The 17,096-nt window shown below is 43.4% G+C and overlaps 1 protein-coding gene across 1 annotated transcript; it reads right to left on the bottom strand.

Annotated features, from left to right (window-relative positions):
• Positions 1 to 13,921: 13,921 nt before the first annotated feature.
• LOC130366957 (protein spinster homolog 1-like) lies at positions 13,922 to 16,825 on the bottom strand. Its single transcript, XM_056569331.1, has 2 exons — positions 16,722 to 16,825; positions 13,922 to 15,499 (listed from the first exon to the last, which is right to left on the bottom strand). The coding sequence occupies exon 2, from the start codon at positions 15,472 to 15,474 to the stop codon at positions 13,960 to 13,962; it is 1,515 nt and encodes a 504-aa protein (XP_056425306.1). The 5' UTR covers positions 15,475 to 15,499; positions 16,722 to 16,825; the 3' UTR covers positions 13,922 to 13,959.
• Positions 16,826 to 17,096: the final 271 nt, after the last annotated feature.

Genomic DNA, 17,096 nt, shown 5'->3' with positions numbered 1-17,096 from the left:
TGCCAACACATCCACGCTGTGTCAGTCAGCCACTATATGGTGTCCTCATGCTGCCAACACCTCCACGCTGTGTCATTCAGCCACTATATGGTGTCCTCATGCTTCAGCTTCATCCAAGCTGTGTCATTCAGCCACTATATGGTGTCCTCATGCTGCAAACACCTCCACGCTGTGTCATTCAGTCACTATATGGTCTCCTGACACTGATGCCACCACCAGGCTCTGTCATTGTGCTGCTGTGCGGCAGTGATTCTAAAAGCGATGCTGATAATCTGCATGTTATTCTGAAAAACAGTATTATTTCACTAACCCAGCACACTCCATATGCGTTTTAGAACACAGCAAAGTGTTCCCCTATAGAGGCTGTATGTAGGCTAGAAATAGCCTTTTTTAATATAGATTCGCCATGAAAAAAATCGAAACAAAACAAACTTTTTCGGAAAATTCGGCGAATCGGCCGAATCAAATTTTTTAAAAATTCGCTCATCTCTACCAATAGCAGATTGGGGGGGGGGGTTAAAGTTCGGTCCTGCTCTGCCCCCCTACGGTAGTCCGAGAAGAGTGGGGGAACTGTGCTGGGAGCCGCGTCGGTGGCGATCGGTGGCGGACGGCGATCCTGCTACTAACGGAAGCCAGTAGGTGAGTTGTTGCCTTGCAACATCTGGAGGGCCACAGTTTGGAGACCACTATACAGTGGTCTCTTATCTGTAGCCCTCCAGATGTTGCAAAACTACAACTCCCAGCATGTCCAGACAGCCGTTTGCTGTTTGGTTATCCTGGGATTTGTAGTTTTGCAAGATTTAGAGGTACAGTTTGGAGATCACTGTGCCGTGGCATCTAAACTGTGGCCTTCTAGATCTTGCAAAACTACAACTCCCATCATCAGTACATGCAACAGCTGGAGGCACACTGGTTGGAAAATACTGAGTTAGGTAACAGAACCTAACTCGGTTTTTCCAACCAGTGCCTCCAGCTGCTGCAAAACTACAACTCCCAGCATGCATAGTCTGTCAGGGTACATTCACACAGGCAGGTTTACAGTGAGTTTCCTGCTTCAAGTTTAAGCTACGGCAAATTTGCCATCACAGCTCAAACTCCTGGCGGGAAACTCACCACAAACCCCCGCCCGTGTGAATGTACCCTAAAAACACCACACTACACTAACAAAAAATAAAGGGTAAAACACTACATGTACACCCCCTTACACTGTCCCCCCCCCCCCCCCCAATAAAAATGAAAAATGTCTCGTATGGCAGTGTTTCCAAAATGGAGCCTCCAGCTGTTGCAAACTGACTGTACAGGCATGCTGGGAGTATAGCAACAGCTGGAGGTACCCTGTTTGGGAATCACTGGTGTAGAATACCCCTATGTCCACCCCTATGCAAATCCCTAATTTAGGCCTCAAATGCGCATGGTGCTCTCTCACTTCAGAGCCCTGTCGTATTTCAAGGAAACAGTTTAGGGTCACATATGGGGTATTTCCGTACTTGGGAGCAACTGTGTTACAAAGTTTGGGGGCTTTTTCTCCTTTTACCCCATATAGAAAGGAAAAGTTGGGTTCTACACCAGCCTGTTAGTGTAAAAGAAATAGAAAAACATTTACACTAACATGCTGGTGTAGCCCCATACTTTTAATTTTCACAAGGAAAAAGGAAAGAAAGATCCCAAAAATTTGTAACACAAATTCTCATGAGTACGGAAATACCCCTTATGTGGACATAAAATGCTCTGCAGGCGCACAACAGGGCTCAGAAGTGAGAGAGAGCCATGTACATTTGAGGCCCAAATTGGTGATTGCACAGGGGTGGCTGATTTTTCAGATGTTCTGACATGAACGCAAAAAAATAAATTCCCACATGTGACCCTTTTTTTGGAAACTACAGCCCTCACGGAACTTAACAAGTGGTATAGTGAGCCGTAACACCCCACAGGTGTTTGACGAATTTTTATTAAAGTTGGATGTGAAAAAATATATATATATTTAACTACAATGCCGGTGTTAACCTAAATTTTACATTTTCACAGGCAAAATAGGAAAAAAGCTCAATATCACTCCTTCTCATCTGAACATTGTAGTTCACCCGCAGAGCACTTTACATCCACGTATGGGATATTTCCATACTCAGAAGATATGTTTTACAAATTTTGGGGGGCATTTTCTCCTATTGTCCCTTGTAAAAATGTAAAATTTGGGGGGAAAAGAGCATTTCAGTGGAAAAAATTGTTTCATTTACACATCCGATTTTAATGAAAAGTTGTCAAACACCTGTAGAGTGTTAAGGCTCACTGTACCCCTTGTTACGTTCCTTGAGGGGTGTAGTTTCCAAACTAGTATGCCATGTGTGTTTTTTTTTCGTTTTTTTTGCTGTTCTGGCACCATAGGGGATTCCTAAATGTGACATGCCCCCCAAAAACCATTTCAACAAAATTCTCTCTCCAAAAGCTCAATGGTGCTCCTTCTCTTCTTAGCATTGTAGTTCTCCCACAGAACACTTTACATCCACATATTGGGTGTTTCCATACTCCCCTTGTTAAGTTCCTCTAGGGGTATAGTTTCCAAAAAAGTATGCCGTGTTGGATATTTTTTTTTTTGCTGTTCTGGCACCATGGGGGGCTTCCTAAATGCGACATGCCCCCCAAAAACCATTTCAGGAATCCCTCTCCAAAATCCAATTGTTGCTCCTTCCCTTCTGAGCCTTGTAGTGCACATGCAGAGCCCTTTACCTCCACATATGAGGTATTTCCTTACTCGAGAGAAATTGGGTTACAAATTATGGGGGGCTTTTTCTCCTATACAAGAACATGCAAGTGTAAAAATTTAAGATTTAGAATTTTCTCTTTCACTTTGCTGCTATTCCTGTGAAACACTTAAAAGGTTAACAAAACTTTCTGGATGTCATTTTGAATACTATATAGAGTGCAGTATTTATAGTGGGGTAATTTATGGGGTATTTCTAACATGAATGCCCCTCAAATCCACTTCAACTGAACTGGTCCCTGAAAAATTCCGATTTTGAAATTGTTGTGAAAAATTGGAAAATTGCTGCTGAGCTTTGTCCTCTGATGTCTTCTAAAAGTAAAAATATGTCAACTTAATGATGCCAACATAAAGTAGATATGTTGTAAATAGGAATTAATATATAATTTATTTGAAATATCATTTTCTCTTATAAGCAGAGAATTTCAAACTTTTCAAAAATGCAACATTTTAAAAATTTTCATCAAGTTTTGGAATTTTTCACCAAGAAATGATGCAAGTATCGCCGAAAATTTACCACTAACATAAAGTAGAATATGTCACGAAAAAAACATTCTCGGAATCAGAATGAAAAGTAAAAGCATTCCAGAGTTATTAATGCTTTAAGTGTCCATAAGGTGAAAATGGGCTTGGTCCTTAAGGGGTTAATAAATACATTTGCACCACAATTTGCTCTTTGGATTGTTTATTTATAGCTTTTTCCACCATTATAGTTAGTTTCACAGTATTCCTGTAGGTCTGGTTTCTTTTTGCTCGGGCTTTGTTGCACCTTTGACATTTTTAATATTTATTGCAGTTTGACCCATGTGCTCTGTATACTTTACCTTTGCGGCCGTCTGCCCATTTTACATTTAATTTACACACTATTTTCTTAAATTCGCCACTAGTTTTTAGTTTATTTAATTTAATTGATGTACCCTCTATTCACATGACACAATCCAATTTCATTATTTGTGAGTGTTTATTTACTTATTTTTTATCATTTTTATATTGTGCTTATTATTTATGAATTTTTATTATTAATAAATAATCTTCACATTATACCATATTTATATAATGAATGACCTCCTTATTCCTTTTTTTCCATCACATACATTATGGTTGTCGTCTTCTCTGTGGTGTATTTCTCGGCCTGTGTGCTCGGCACTGTGCACTTCCTCACCGATCCCCTTTGTCATTAGGTCCCTACAGCACTATCTTTTTCTCTCGCCTTCTCTACGTTGTTTCGTGTCATGTCATCTTATGCACACGTCACTTTTCATCCGGCTGTAGAGATCCATGACACTCGTAGGCTCTGGCTCAGAACTGACAGCAGGGAATACAGTGGGGATCAAAAGTTTGGGCACCCCAGATAAAAATGTGTATTAATGTGCATAAAGAAGCCAAGGAAAGATGGAAAAATCCACAAAAAGCATCAAATTACAGATTAGACATTCTTATAATATGTCAACAAAAGTTAGACTTTATTTCCATCATTTACACTTTCAAAATAACAGAAAACAAAAAAATGGTGTCTGCAAAAGTTTGAGCACCCTGCAGTGATAATATATTGTACTGCCCCCTTTGGCAAGTATCACAGCTTGTAAACGCTTTTTGCAGCCAAAATTCTAGTTTAAGTTATCTTTGCGCATTCTTCCTTACAAAAGTCTTCTAGTTCTTTGAGATTTTTGGGCTGTCTGTCACGCACTGCTCTTTTAAGGTCTGTCCATAGATTTTCAATTATGTTGAGGTCAAGAGATTGTGAAGGCCATGGCAAAACCTTCAGTTTTCGCCTCTTGATGTAATCCCCCATGGATTTCGAGGTGTGTTTAGGATCATTATCCATTTGTAAAAGCCATCCTCTCTTTGACTTCAGCTTTTTCACAGATTGCATCAAAATTTGCAGAAATTTTATTGAATCCATTTTTCCTTCTACTCATGAGATGTTCCCTGTGCCACTGTCTGCAATACAACCCCAAAGTATGTTCATTTGCAAAGTTCAAACGCCGATTTTTGTGGTGAGGACATAGAAGAGCTTTTCTTCTGATGACTCTTCCATGAAGACCATATTTGTACAAGTATCTCTTTATAGTGGAATAGTGTACCACAACTCTAATGTCAGCCAGATCTTTTTGGAGGGATTGTGCAGTCAAACGTGGGTTTTGAATTGTTTTTCTCACAATCCTGCGAGCTGTTCTGTCTGATATTTTTCTTGGTCCTGCAGATCTTGCTTTAACTTCCACTCTTCCTGATGACTGCCATTTCTTTATTTATTTATTTTTTAAAATATCTTTTATTTCTTTTAAATATAAAATTTACAAAAATACAGTATACGATTCAAATATACATAACAACACCAATCAAGAGAAGAAGGCCATATAGCCATACTTATACTAGTCTGCATCCGAAAAAGTATACATACTCATTATTAATCTGTGTTACATATACCTCCTTATCTATCGTGTTATGGACTGCATGGCTAACCTGCCAATAATACAGCCAATCATTATCATTAATATCATACACCCTTTTTATGTGATCAAATGAAAAAAGTTGTCCTTTATCAAATATTTGTTCCAATCGTTTTATACCCTTACTATCCCAAAAAGTTGACTCACAATCAACCAATTCTTTAAATTTGTTATTAGCCCATAAAGGTGTGAACCCAAAACTATTTTCTATATGTAATTCTTCTTTTAATCTTTCCCATACTTTTTTAAATTTGTGCAATAACACCGTGTTATCTGAACCATTCTCATCATACTCATCCAATTCCAACACTTCATATATGTTCTCTTTCTCCTTATCTACTACAATCTTCTCCAGATATCTAGAATTCCTCCAGTTCACAATTCGTACCAACTGCGCAGCCAAATAGTAAACAAGAAAGTTGGGCATATCCAGTCCCCCCCTATCTCCGGGGGCCATAAAATATCTGTACTTCAAATGGACCCTTTTTCTTCCCTATAGCAATCTGCCCAGTATCACTTCTATCTTCCAGAACCAACCCTTGCCAATCCACATTGGTGAGGCACTAAGGAAAAACAGGATCTGTGGGAGGACCACCATCTTTACTATCGCCATCCTTTCTGACATCGAGAAACGCATTTTAATCCATACTTCTACTCTCTTCACTAGACTATTTAATAAGGGCGTAAATTATTAGTCACAAATCTATAATTTATGGCTGCTATTTTTACTCCCAAATAGGGGAAACATTCGGTTTTTTTTTACACGGATAATCTTCCCACCGTCTCCCCCATGTCTTCATCTAGGGGGAGCATAGTAGATTTACTCCAATTTATCTCCAACCCGGATAAAGGGGCAAATATATCGAATAGTTTCATAATCCGGTGTATTTTTTCTTGTGGGTTAGTTACAAAAAGGAGGATATCATCTGTGAATAACAAGATCTTATTTGTTTCTCCGTTTATTCCAAATCCCTCATAGAAATTATTATCTCTTATCCACGCCGCTAGGGCTTCAATATAAATTAAAAATAAAGAGGGTGAGAGGGGGCAACCCTGTCTTGTTCCTCTACTAAGTTTAAATGGGTAGGAGGGAATTCCATCCACCACTACACTCGCCTCCGGATTAGTATACAATAACTGAATATATCTCAAAAATCTCGGGCCCACCCCCACCTTCCTCAAAACTTCCCAAAGGTATCCCCACTCCACCCTGTCAAAGGCTTTTGTAGCATCCAGTGACAGAATGGAGCGGGGGCCCCGGGATCCACTCTGGATCGCCTTATATACCTGGTGGATATTGTCGTGGACCGTTCTTCCTGCCCTGAATCCCCCCTGGTCTCTCCCCACCACTACCTCCACCACTTTATCTAATCTCCTTGCCAATACCTTCGCTATTATCTTTATATCCGTATTAAGCAAGGAGATGGGGCGATATGAACCCAAATCCAAGGGATCTTTATCTTTTTTCCTAATAAGTCTGATGTTAGCCTCACACATTGCCATTTCTTAATTACATTCCGAACAGAGCATATTGACATCTGAAAACGTTTTGCTATCTTCTTATAGCCTTCTCCAGCTTTGCGAGCGTCAACTATTTTCAGTTTCAGATTTCTAGACAACTGCTTAGAAGAACCCATGGTGCTGATTGTTGGGGCAAGGTCAGATGAGTCTGGGTGTTTAAAACCTTTGAAATTGACATCACCTGGTCTTCCCAGATGATGATTGAGAACAATCCATGACATTGGCAGGTCTCAGCTTTGCAAAGGGGGCAGTGCATGCTATCTGTTTTCTGTTATTTTGAAAGTGTAAATGAGGATAAAATCTAACTTTTGTTGACATATTATAAGAATGTCTAATCTGTAATTGGATGCCTTTTGGAGATTTTTCCATCTTTCCTTGGCTTCTTTATGCACATCAATACAAATTTTTACCTGGGGTGCCCAAACTTTTGATCCCCACTGTAAGTCACCACAAGACAAGCCGCTTCCCCAATCTCGGACAACCCCTTACTCGGCCGCACAAACATATCAGTGACTACAGCACTGATGGGACACAGTCAGGAGAATACACAACTATATAAGTGACTAATAGGCAGGGCCAGACAGACAAAACATTTGCCCAGGCATTTAAGAATAAGCAGCCCATTTTTCTAGTGGAGGTCCAACTGCTGGCACCCCCACCAATCACCCAATCACCCTGATTCCAGTTGCTCTCCAGCTGTTATAAAGCTATAAATCCCATCATGTCTGGAGAGCCTCCGGCATTATAGGAGTTGTAGTTTTGCAACAGCTGGAGAGCCCCAGATTAGGGTACAGCATCACCCATCATCACTGTGGAACTTACAAGTGACTCCAGCTAATAGGACAGTCAGGAGAATACACAATGATATCAGTGACCTGAGTGATGTCTTCTCTGTTGTCTTTTCTTTTCTTCTTCATCTGGTTCAGATGTCAGGACTTCTTCCAGCTCCATCTTCTCTGCAGAGTCTGACGCCCGGACATCATAGGCTCCTCATCCTCTGTATGAAGACAATAATCATTATTATTCTGCTAAATACTGTACCCCCTGAATATAAAACTACCATCCACTGTACCTCCTGCATATACTACCACCCACTGTACCCCTTGAATATAATACTGCCCCCCACTGTAACCCCTGAATATAATACAGCCTCCTACTGTACCCCCTGAATATAATCCTGCCACCTACTGTACGCCCTGAATATAATCCTGCCACCTACTGTACCCCTTGATTATAATCCTGCCACCTACTGTACCCCCTGAATATAATCCTGCCACCCTCTGTACCCCCTGAATATAATCCTGCCACCTACTGTACCCCCTGAATATAATACTGCCACCCAATGTACCCCCTGAATATAATACTGCCACATACAGTATATACACACACACCATTCATACATATAGTACATACACACACATCATAGACACAGCCTCCGCCCCCCACCCCACACATGCATAATACATAAATACACACACATCATGCATACACATATCATGCATACACCCGCCGCCTCCAGATCCCCCCGCATAATACATCTCCACACATCATACATACATCTTGTTTACACACATCTATCATTCATACACACACATCATTCATACATCATACATACAGTACATACACACACATCATTTATACACACACATCATTAATACATCATACATACAGTACATACACACATCATTCATACATCATACATACAGTACATTCCCACACATCATTTATACACACACATCATTCATACATCATACATACAGTACATACACACACACCATACATACACACGCTGCCTCCGGACCCCAAATTCTATGATCACCTCATGAACAAGCAGATACCATTATTCAGGATGGCTGAACTTGTGCAGCCCACAAATCGCCCCCCCCCCCCCCCCCCCCACAAATTCAATACATTTTCTGCTGCAGATTTGCTGTGGTAGATTTTGCTACCCATTGAAGTCAATGGTCACCAAAATCTGCTGAAGCAAATCTGCAGCAAAAATACGCACATGTGAATGCACCCTTAGGGTACGGTCACATGTAACAGATCAGTAGTGTATGTTACTCTGCTGATGCGTCAATTACTTGACCCTATAGTGTGCCTCCAGCTGTTTTCCCCTGTGTCCTGCTTACAGCAGCAATCTGCCGCTACGAACCGCTCCATGACGTTTCCGAGTACATAGCATGTGCCCGCGGTGACTCGCAGATCCCTGTGTGGCTGCTTGTTAGTGGCAGATTGCTGTTGTGAGCAACACACAAGGGGGAAAACAGCAGGAGGCCCTCTATAGAGTTAAGTCATCGGCGGATCCGCAGCGTAAAATACGCTGCGGATCTGTTACATGTAACTCTACCCTAATGTTAATCTGTACAGGATGATTTATGATAAGAGGGGTTTTCACAATATATATTTCTCTAACTTAAAGGAGTACTCCAGGATGCAAAATTGCCATTCAGACTGCCAGCAGTAAAATGTTAAATATACATACCTGCTGTTGCTCCCCCGGTGCCTCCAGTAACCCGTCTGGCCTCCGCCCCGATCCTTTTCCTGGTTGCCGGTGGTCGGTGAGTCACACTGCACTCGGCCAAGCCCCGCCTTGGCCGGCGATAGGCTGAGCGGCAGTGTGACTCACCGACCACCGGTAACCAGGAAAAGGATCGGGGCGGAGGCCAGAGTGGGTTACTGGAGGCACCGGGGGAGCGAAAGCAGGTATGCATATTTATTATTTTACTGCTGGCAGTCTGAATGACAATTTTTGCATCCTGGAGTACTCCTTTAAGACATTTACTGTAAGCCAGTGTTTTCCAACCATGGCACCTCCAGCTGTTGCAAAACTACAACTCCCAGCATGCCCAGACAGCCTTTGGCTTGAGTTGTAGTTTTGCAACTGCAGGAGACACAAAACTACAAATCCCAGCATGCCCAAATAGCCAAATGTTGTTTGGGAATGCTGGGATTTGTAGTTTTGTGTCTCCTGCTGTTGCAAAACTACAACTCCCAGCATGCCCAGAAAGCCAAAGGCTGTCTGGGCATGCTGGGAGTTGTAGTTTTACAACAGCTGAAGGCTCCATGGTTGTCATCAGAGGATGTCACTATGCACAACTACTATGAAGTGAGCGCAGGAGTTCCTGCGCTAACTTCATAGGCATGCCTTAAATCAGTGGTCTTCAACCTGCGGACCTCTAGATGTTGCAAAACTACAATTCCCAGCATGCCCGGACCGCCAACGGCTGTCCGGGCATGCTGGGAATTGTAGTTTTGCAACATCTGGAGGTCCGCAGGTTGAAGAACACTGCCATAAATGAACGGCACTGCGCGCTGCAGCACCGTTCATTTATAATGCGCAGGGTTTACTCATACAGGGCGGAGGAAAGGGAAGCAGTGAGACAGACGGATTATCAGGCTGTGACTGATGGTCCTGCGGGCGGTGTGACTAGGTGTCACTGCGGAAGGAGAGAGGCAGGGCTTCCTGTTGGCACCGTACGTGCCATGCCCCCCCTCCTGCACTCACTTAATGCGGCGGAAAGGCAGGGGTGGGATAGTCACTCAGCTCCCACCCCAGGTCCTCCTCATGTAGACTGCGCTACTGCCAGACGGACAGGTCTGGTAGCAGCGGCTGCAGTCATACTGATTAATTAATGGCGGTGCAGGCCTTAATTGATGGCTGTGCCGGCCATAATGTGATTGTGGCAAAGGGGGCCCTGTGGGCCCCCCTGGCTAATGGGTCCGGTCTCCATGGCGACCGTTGCGACCTGTATAGCTACGCCACTGGAGAGGAGATAACATGTCTAAGGGCAGAGTACTCCTTTAACTCCTTGGGGACGGAGGGCGTATGCATACGCCCTCGCGTCCCATCACTTAAGGACGGAGGGCGTATCCATACGCCCTCCGTATTTCCGATCACTGCCGCTCGCCGGGCGGTGATCGGACCCAGATGCCTGCTGATATCTATCAGCAGGCATCCTGTGGCAATGCCTAGGGGGGTCCTGAGACCCCCCCATGTCGGCGATCACAGCAAATCGCAGGTCAATTCAAACTGGTGACCCGATCTCCCGGAAAATAAGCGCGATCGGAGCTGTCAGAGACAGCTCCGACCAGCCTAAAGGATAGGAGCGAGGTGGCAGTTTTGCCACCCCCTCCTATCCCCTGCCATTGGTCGGTCAGGCTGACCACCAATGGCAGGCGGGGGGTTAGAGTTCATTTCCCCCCGCTCTGCCCACCGATCGAAGTCTGTACAAAGCGGGGGGAACACAGGCGGCGAGGGGGGAGAACATGGCCCGGCTTACCCGGACCTGCGGCGGCGGAGGCGGCGGCATCCCAGAGCAGCGGCGTCATCATCTGAGTGGCGGCCGGAAAGTGCGTCGGAGAAGGCTGCAGTGAAGATCGCGATAAGTGATCTTCACTGTGGCCTTCTCAAAGCTGCAAAACTACAACTCCTAGCATGCCCACACAGCCAAAGGCTGTCTTGGCATGCTGAGAGTTGTAGTTTTCGCAATATCTGGAGGGTCACAGTTTGGAGACCACTGTGTAGTGGTCTCTAAACTGTGGTCCTCCAGATGTTGCAAAACTACAACTTTCAGCATGCACTGACTGTCTGGGCATGCTGGGAGTTGTAGGTTTGCAACATCTGAAGTGGCACAGTTTGGAGACCACTATATGGTGGTCTCCAAACTGTAGCCCTCCAGATGTTGCAAAACTACAACTCCCAGCATGGCCAGACAGTCAGGGATGCTGGGCATGTAGTTCTGCAATATCTGGCCCTTCAGATGTTGCAGAACTACAACTCCCAGCATGCCTGGACAGTCTAGGCATGCTTGGAGTTGTAGTTTTGCAACATCTGGAGGGCTACAGTTTGGAGGCCACTGTTCTTCCCCAGTTGTTGCATAACTACAACTCCTAGCATGCCCAGACTGTCCAGGCATGCTGGGAGTTGTAGTTCTGCAACATCTGAAGGGCCAGATATTGCAGAACTACACGCCCAGCATCCCTGACTGTCTGGCCATGCTGGGAATTGTAGTTTTTCAACAGCTGTAGGCAAACTGGTTGGGAAACACTGAGCTAGAGTCTGTTTCCTAACTCAGTGATTCCAACCCATGTGCCTACAGCTGTTGTAAAACTACAACTCCCAGCATGTACAGTCTGTCAGTGCATTCTGGGAGTTGTCATTTTGCCACAGCTGGGGCACCCCCTCCCCCCATGTGAATGTACAGGGTACATTCACACGGGCGGGTTTACTGTGGGTTTCCTTCAAGGAAACTTACTGTGAACCCCTGCCTGTGTGAATGTACCCTAAAAACACTACACTACACTAACAAATAAGAAAGAGTAAAACACTACACATACACCCCCTTACACGTTGCCCCTCCCCCCCAAAAAAAATTAAAAACGTCTCATACGGCAGTGTTTCCTAAACGGCGCCTCCAGCTGTTGCAAAACCACAACTCCCAGTGTTGCCGGACAGCCATAGACTGTCCTGGCAGGCTGGGAGGCTTGCAACAGCTGGAGGCACCCTGTTTGGGAAACACTGCTGTAGGGTTTTGGTTGAGACAAGCGCCATTCTTGTTACCGGGTCCACCCCTATTGCAAATTCCTAATTTAGGCCTCAAATGCGAATGGCGCTCTCTCACTTCAGAGCCCTGTCGTATTTCAAGGTAACAGTTTAGGGCCACACATGGGGTATCTCCGTACTCGGGAGAAATTGTGTTACAAATTTTGGGGGGGTTTTCTCCCATTACCCTTTGTAGAAATGGTAAATTTTGGAAAAAAAACTGCACTTTAGTGAAAAATTTTTCTTTTCATTTACACATCCGAATTTAACGAAAAGTCGTCAAACACCTGATGGGTGTTAAGGCTCACCAGACCCCTTGTTAAGTGCCTTGAGGGGTGTAGTTTCTAAAATAGAATGCCATGGCATTTTTTTTTTGCTGTTCTGGCACCATAGGGGCTTCCTAAATGTGACATGCCCTCCAAAAACATTTCAGCAAAATTAACTCTCCAAAATCCTGTTGTCGCTCCTTCCCTTCTGAGCCCTCTACTGTGCCCGCCGAACACTTTACATACACATATGAGGTATTTCCTTACTCTAGAGAAATTGGGTTACAAATTTTGTGGGGCTTTTTCTCCTATTACCCCTTGTAAAGTTTGAAAACTGGGTCTACAAAAACATGCGAGTGTAAAAAATGAAGATTTTGAATTTTCTCCTTCACATTGCTGCTATTCCTGTGAAACACCTAAAGGGTTAACCAACTTTTTGAATGTCATTTTGAATACTTTGAGGGGTGCAGTTTTTATAATGGGGTCATTTATGGGGTATTTCTAATATGAAGGCCCTTCAAATCCACTTCAAAACTGAACTGGTCCCTGAAAAATTCAGATTTTTTAAATTTTGTGAAAAATTGGAAAATTGCTTCTGAACTTTGAAGCCCTCTGATGTCTTCCAAAAGTAAAAACATGTCAACTTTATGATGTAAACATAAAGTAGACATATTGTATTTGTGAATCAGTATATAATTTATTGGAATGTCTGTTTTCCTTACAAGCAGAGAGTTACAAAGTTAGAAAAATGCTAAATTTTCTATTTTTTCATCAAATTTTGGAATTTTTTACCAAGAAATTATGCAAGTATCGACAAAAATTTACCACTAACATAAAGTGGAATATGTCACGAAAAAAACAATTTCGGAATCAGAATGAAAATTAAAAGCATCCCAGAGTTATTAATGCTTAAAGTGACAGTGGTATAATGGGCTCCGTCCCCAAGGAGTTAAGCAAATTTCTCCCCATTTCATATCCAATTCCCTCCATTTTATGTTTAGTCAGTGAACAGGAAATTGGGGGGAGATGGCTATATAAAAAATGGGGATTGGACATTAAATAGGGGGAACTTCACCATTTGTTTATAATATCGAAATCACAATATTTACCTCCATAAACACAATTACACATATCTTGCAGCCCTAATACACACACATACACACATGTACATACACAAAACACATATATACACACAAACACATACACACATATACACACAAACACATACACACATATACACACAAACACATATACATACACAAGCACAGGTACATTTTTCTATTTGGGGTTTGGACACAGTTGGATAGGTAGAGAATATTTTTATGGGGTAAAGTGGAACATAGAACAAATGGAGCAATTTTTTTCTTAATTTTTTTTTTTAATTAAGTAAACGAGATAAAGGTAAGCAATGACTTTTCCTCAGTCTGAAGCGCGGTCCTCATCGGCAGGAAGCAGTGAGGAGGAGGAGGATGACGGAGGTTCTGATTCCATCTCTGCTTCTTTTTCGTCCCTCTCTATATATAGGGCCGTGGCCATGAAGAAGGCCCCTCCGATGACTGCCATTATGGTGCAGGTCATGAGGGCATACTCCAGGCTGCGGTATTTCAGAAGAGGGGATTTGGCATATCCTCGTTCGTAGGTGTCAGATATCAGGCCGATGAGGTACGGGCTGCCGGCGTCACCTAGGAGGTGATAGATTGTCATCTGCACGGCCAGGGCTGAAGATCTCCTCCACGGAGTTACTACTTTTAGTATAATGTCAGATATGAGGGTGAAATTTACTGACAGAAGCGTCTCTCCGATGAAGATGAAGATGTTGGTGGCAACGAGGCTGATGTTGCCAAAAGTCAATGCCAACAGAAGAAAAGGGGCGGAGAGCATCATCGCGCATCCACACACAAGCGGGTCCGCCCGTGGGTTGGATTTGCGATATCTTTTACTTATCTCTGACCCTGCTACAACTCCCAGAATGCCAGAGACGACTGTAACAACACCAAATATTAGGATGTCGTGATAGTCACACGGTTCAGCACGGCAAGGGTCCTTCTCTTGTAGGAGTGTTCGTGCGTGGGTCAGGTATGACGGACCCCATACACCTATGGCTCCCACTATGAAGGATACCGCCGTCGATCCCATGGTGGTTAACATGAAGCTCTGATTTTTAAATAGTTTTTTCAGATCTGTCGCCCATTTGGCAAACTTCTGGGATTTGTTGTTCTTCTTCCCGTTTGTAGTCGTTCTTGGAAGCTCTTTTGTGACCAAAATCATCAAAGCCACAGCTATGAGGCCCAGGCCAGGGGTGACCCGAAGCGCCCAGTGCCAATCACCCCTTGCTGCATCAGTCACTTTGGGCCCGATGATGTATCCTAGTCCGCAGCCTACAGGTATGACGGAGTAAAACACGTTCAGCATGCGGGTCCGCTGGTCACTTGTAAAAAGGTCTGCAATGATGGAGGGGGCGATGGTGCAGAAAGTCGCCTCTCCGGCTCCAACCAGTCCACTCGTCAGCAGGAAGAGCAGGAAATACCCGTCAGGGATGAATGACAGGGTAAGTGTCATGCTCAGCCAAACGATGACTCCTGCGCAAACAGTATATTTCTTATTACAGTGGTCGCCCAAATATCCGGCAATTGGTGCGACCAGCACGTAGCTTCCAATGAACAATGTATTCAATAAGCCGGACAGACTAGCATTGGTGTCATATGCTTTCTGTATATAAGGCAGCACCCCCGCCACGCTGGAGCGATTTGCATAGATGAGCAAATTAACAAAGGCGAGGATCACTACGGTGATGATGGAACGTGCGGTGGACATCACGCTTAGAGATGGCAGGTTCTGCCTCTCAGGGATATCGCCCTTTTCTACATCCATATCACTATGGTCCTCCATTGCTTCTTCCTCCTCCTTCAGCAATGGGTCTTGTGGAGAGGCCATGGTCACAGGTCAGAGCCTGAAAACACTAGAGAGAGAGAGATAAGTGAACACATTAGACAACATGTCATCATTCCTGTCATTATACAATAGATCCTTCATACAGAGCAGAAATGTCCAGCACAGAACCACAAGATAACACTAAGACCATCGCAGCCTCAGAAGAAGATGCTTCTCTATAAGTGTTTTATATGGAGACGTCTTCCCTGAGGTTTCCAATGTCTGATAACCCTGAACCTGTCCGGTCCTAGTAATATCTGATAACCCTGAACCTGTCCGGTCCTAGTAATATCTGATAACCCTGAATCTGTCCGGTCCTAGTAATATCTGATAACCCTGAACCTGTCCGGTCCTAGTAATATCTAATAACCCTGCACCTGTCCGGTCCTAGTAATATCTGATAACCCTGAACCTGTCCGGTCCTAGTAATATCTGATAACCCTGAACCTGTTCGGTCCTAGTAATATCTGGTTACCCTGAACCTGTCCGGTCCTAGTAATATCTGATAACCCTTAACCTGTCCGGTCCTAGTAATATCTGATAACCCTGAACCTGTCCGGTCCTAGTAATATCTGATAACCCTGAACCTGTCCGGTCCTAGTAATATCTGATAACCCTAAACCTCTCTGGTCCTAGTAATATCTGACAACCCTGAATCTGTCCTGGGCCATGTGAACTTCATGGTCACTGGGCCATGTGAACTTCATACTGTAGATACAATTGGGCTATCCCGCTATATACATTTACTAATAATGAACCTTCCCCACCTCATTGGGATCTATCTGTACCCTATATGACTTTCTGCCACTAGTTGATTTGAAAAATGTTTTTCCTTTCGGAGTACCCAGAGTATTTCTATTGTTAGTACACACAGAATTCTATTATAAACTATTATATTTCTGCCCTAATCTTTCTGTCATTCTTTTACTACACCACCAAATCTTTCTCATAGACTTATATCTTTTAGAACATCATGAATTAGGACTCTTTTTCTTGGGGGCTTTTTTGGACATAATTGCATTTTAGCAGTTTTGCAAGAAAAGCTCTGGTCATGATACTATCTGTGCGTTTTATTATGTTTAATGCCTAAGCCAAGTATTGTCACAATGCTATGAGGAATATAATTTTTGTTATTTCTTTTGGAAATTAATTTCTTGCTTTTTATGCTAAAAAAAAGCAACAACAAAAAAAAAAAACCCTGACAAACAAAATGCCCTGTGTATGTATGAATAGAAGAGGCTGAGACTTACCTTGTGGTTCTCTCTTCAGACAAGGAACGGTCAAAATCTTGAATTCTCTATCGCAAATAGAAACTCTCTAACAAACACTTTGCACCACAGGTTGTGAATGCAAAACACACTGAAGAGGCTGCAGCCGGCGCGCACCTCCTTGTACAGCTTACGGTGACATCATCACAAGCATGTGTGACATCACAGGGTTCTAAACCACCTTCAGGTATGTGTATATCTGTATAGTAAATGTGAGTAGCCGTATTAGTCCAGTGATGCAGATTGTAATACCTTTTTTATTGGACTAACAGAATTTTGTAGAGACAAACTTTCGGGATTCCTCCCTGATAATTTATCAAGTCCTTTGATCATTAGTCCTTGTCTATTGGACTTGAT

Source organism: Hyla sarda, chromosome 4 (assembly GCF_029499605.1).
Source record: "Hyla sarda isolate aHylSar1 chromosome 4, aHylSar1.hap1, whole genome shotgun sequence".
Lineage (NCBI taxonomy): Eukaryota > Metazoa > Chordata > Amphibia > Anura > Hylidae > Hyla > Hyla sarda.
The sequence above is the reverse complement of the archived record's forward strand: the minus strand, read 5'-3'. Positions and strand labels throughout refer to the sequence as shown.

What these genes read in the sequence shown, in the direction of transcription:
- LOC130366957 (XM_056569331.1), bottom strand. Translation starts at nt 15,474, where the DNA reads ATGGCCTCTCCACAAGACCCATTGCTGAAGGAGGAGGAAGAAGCAATG.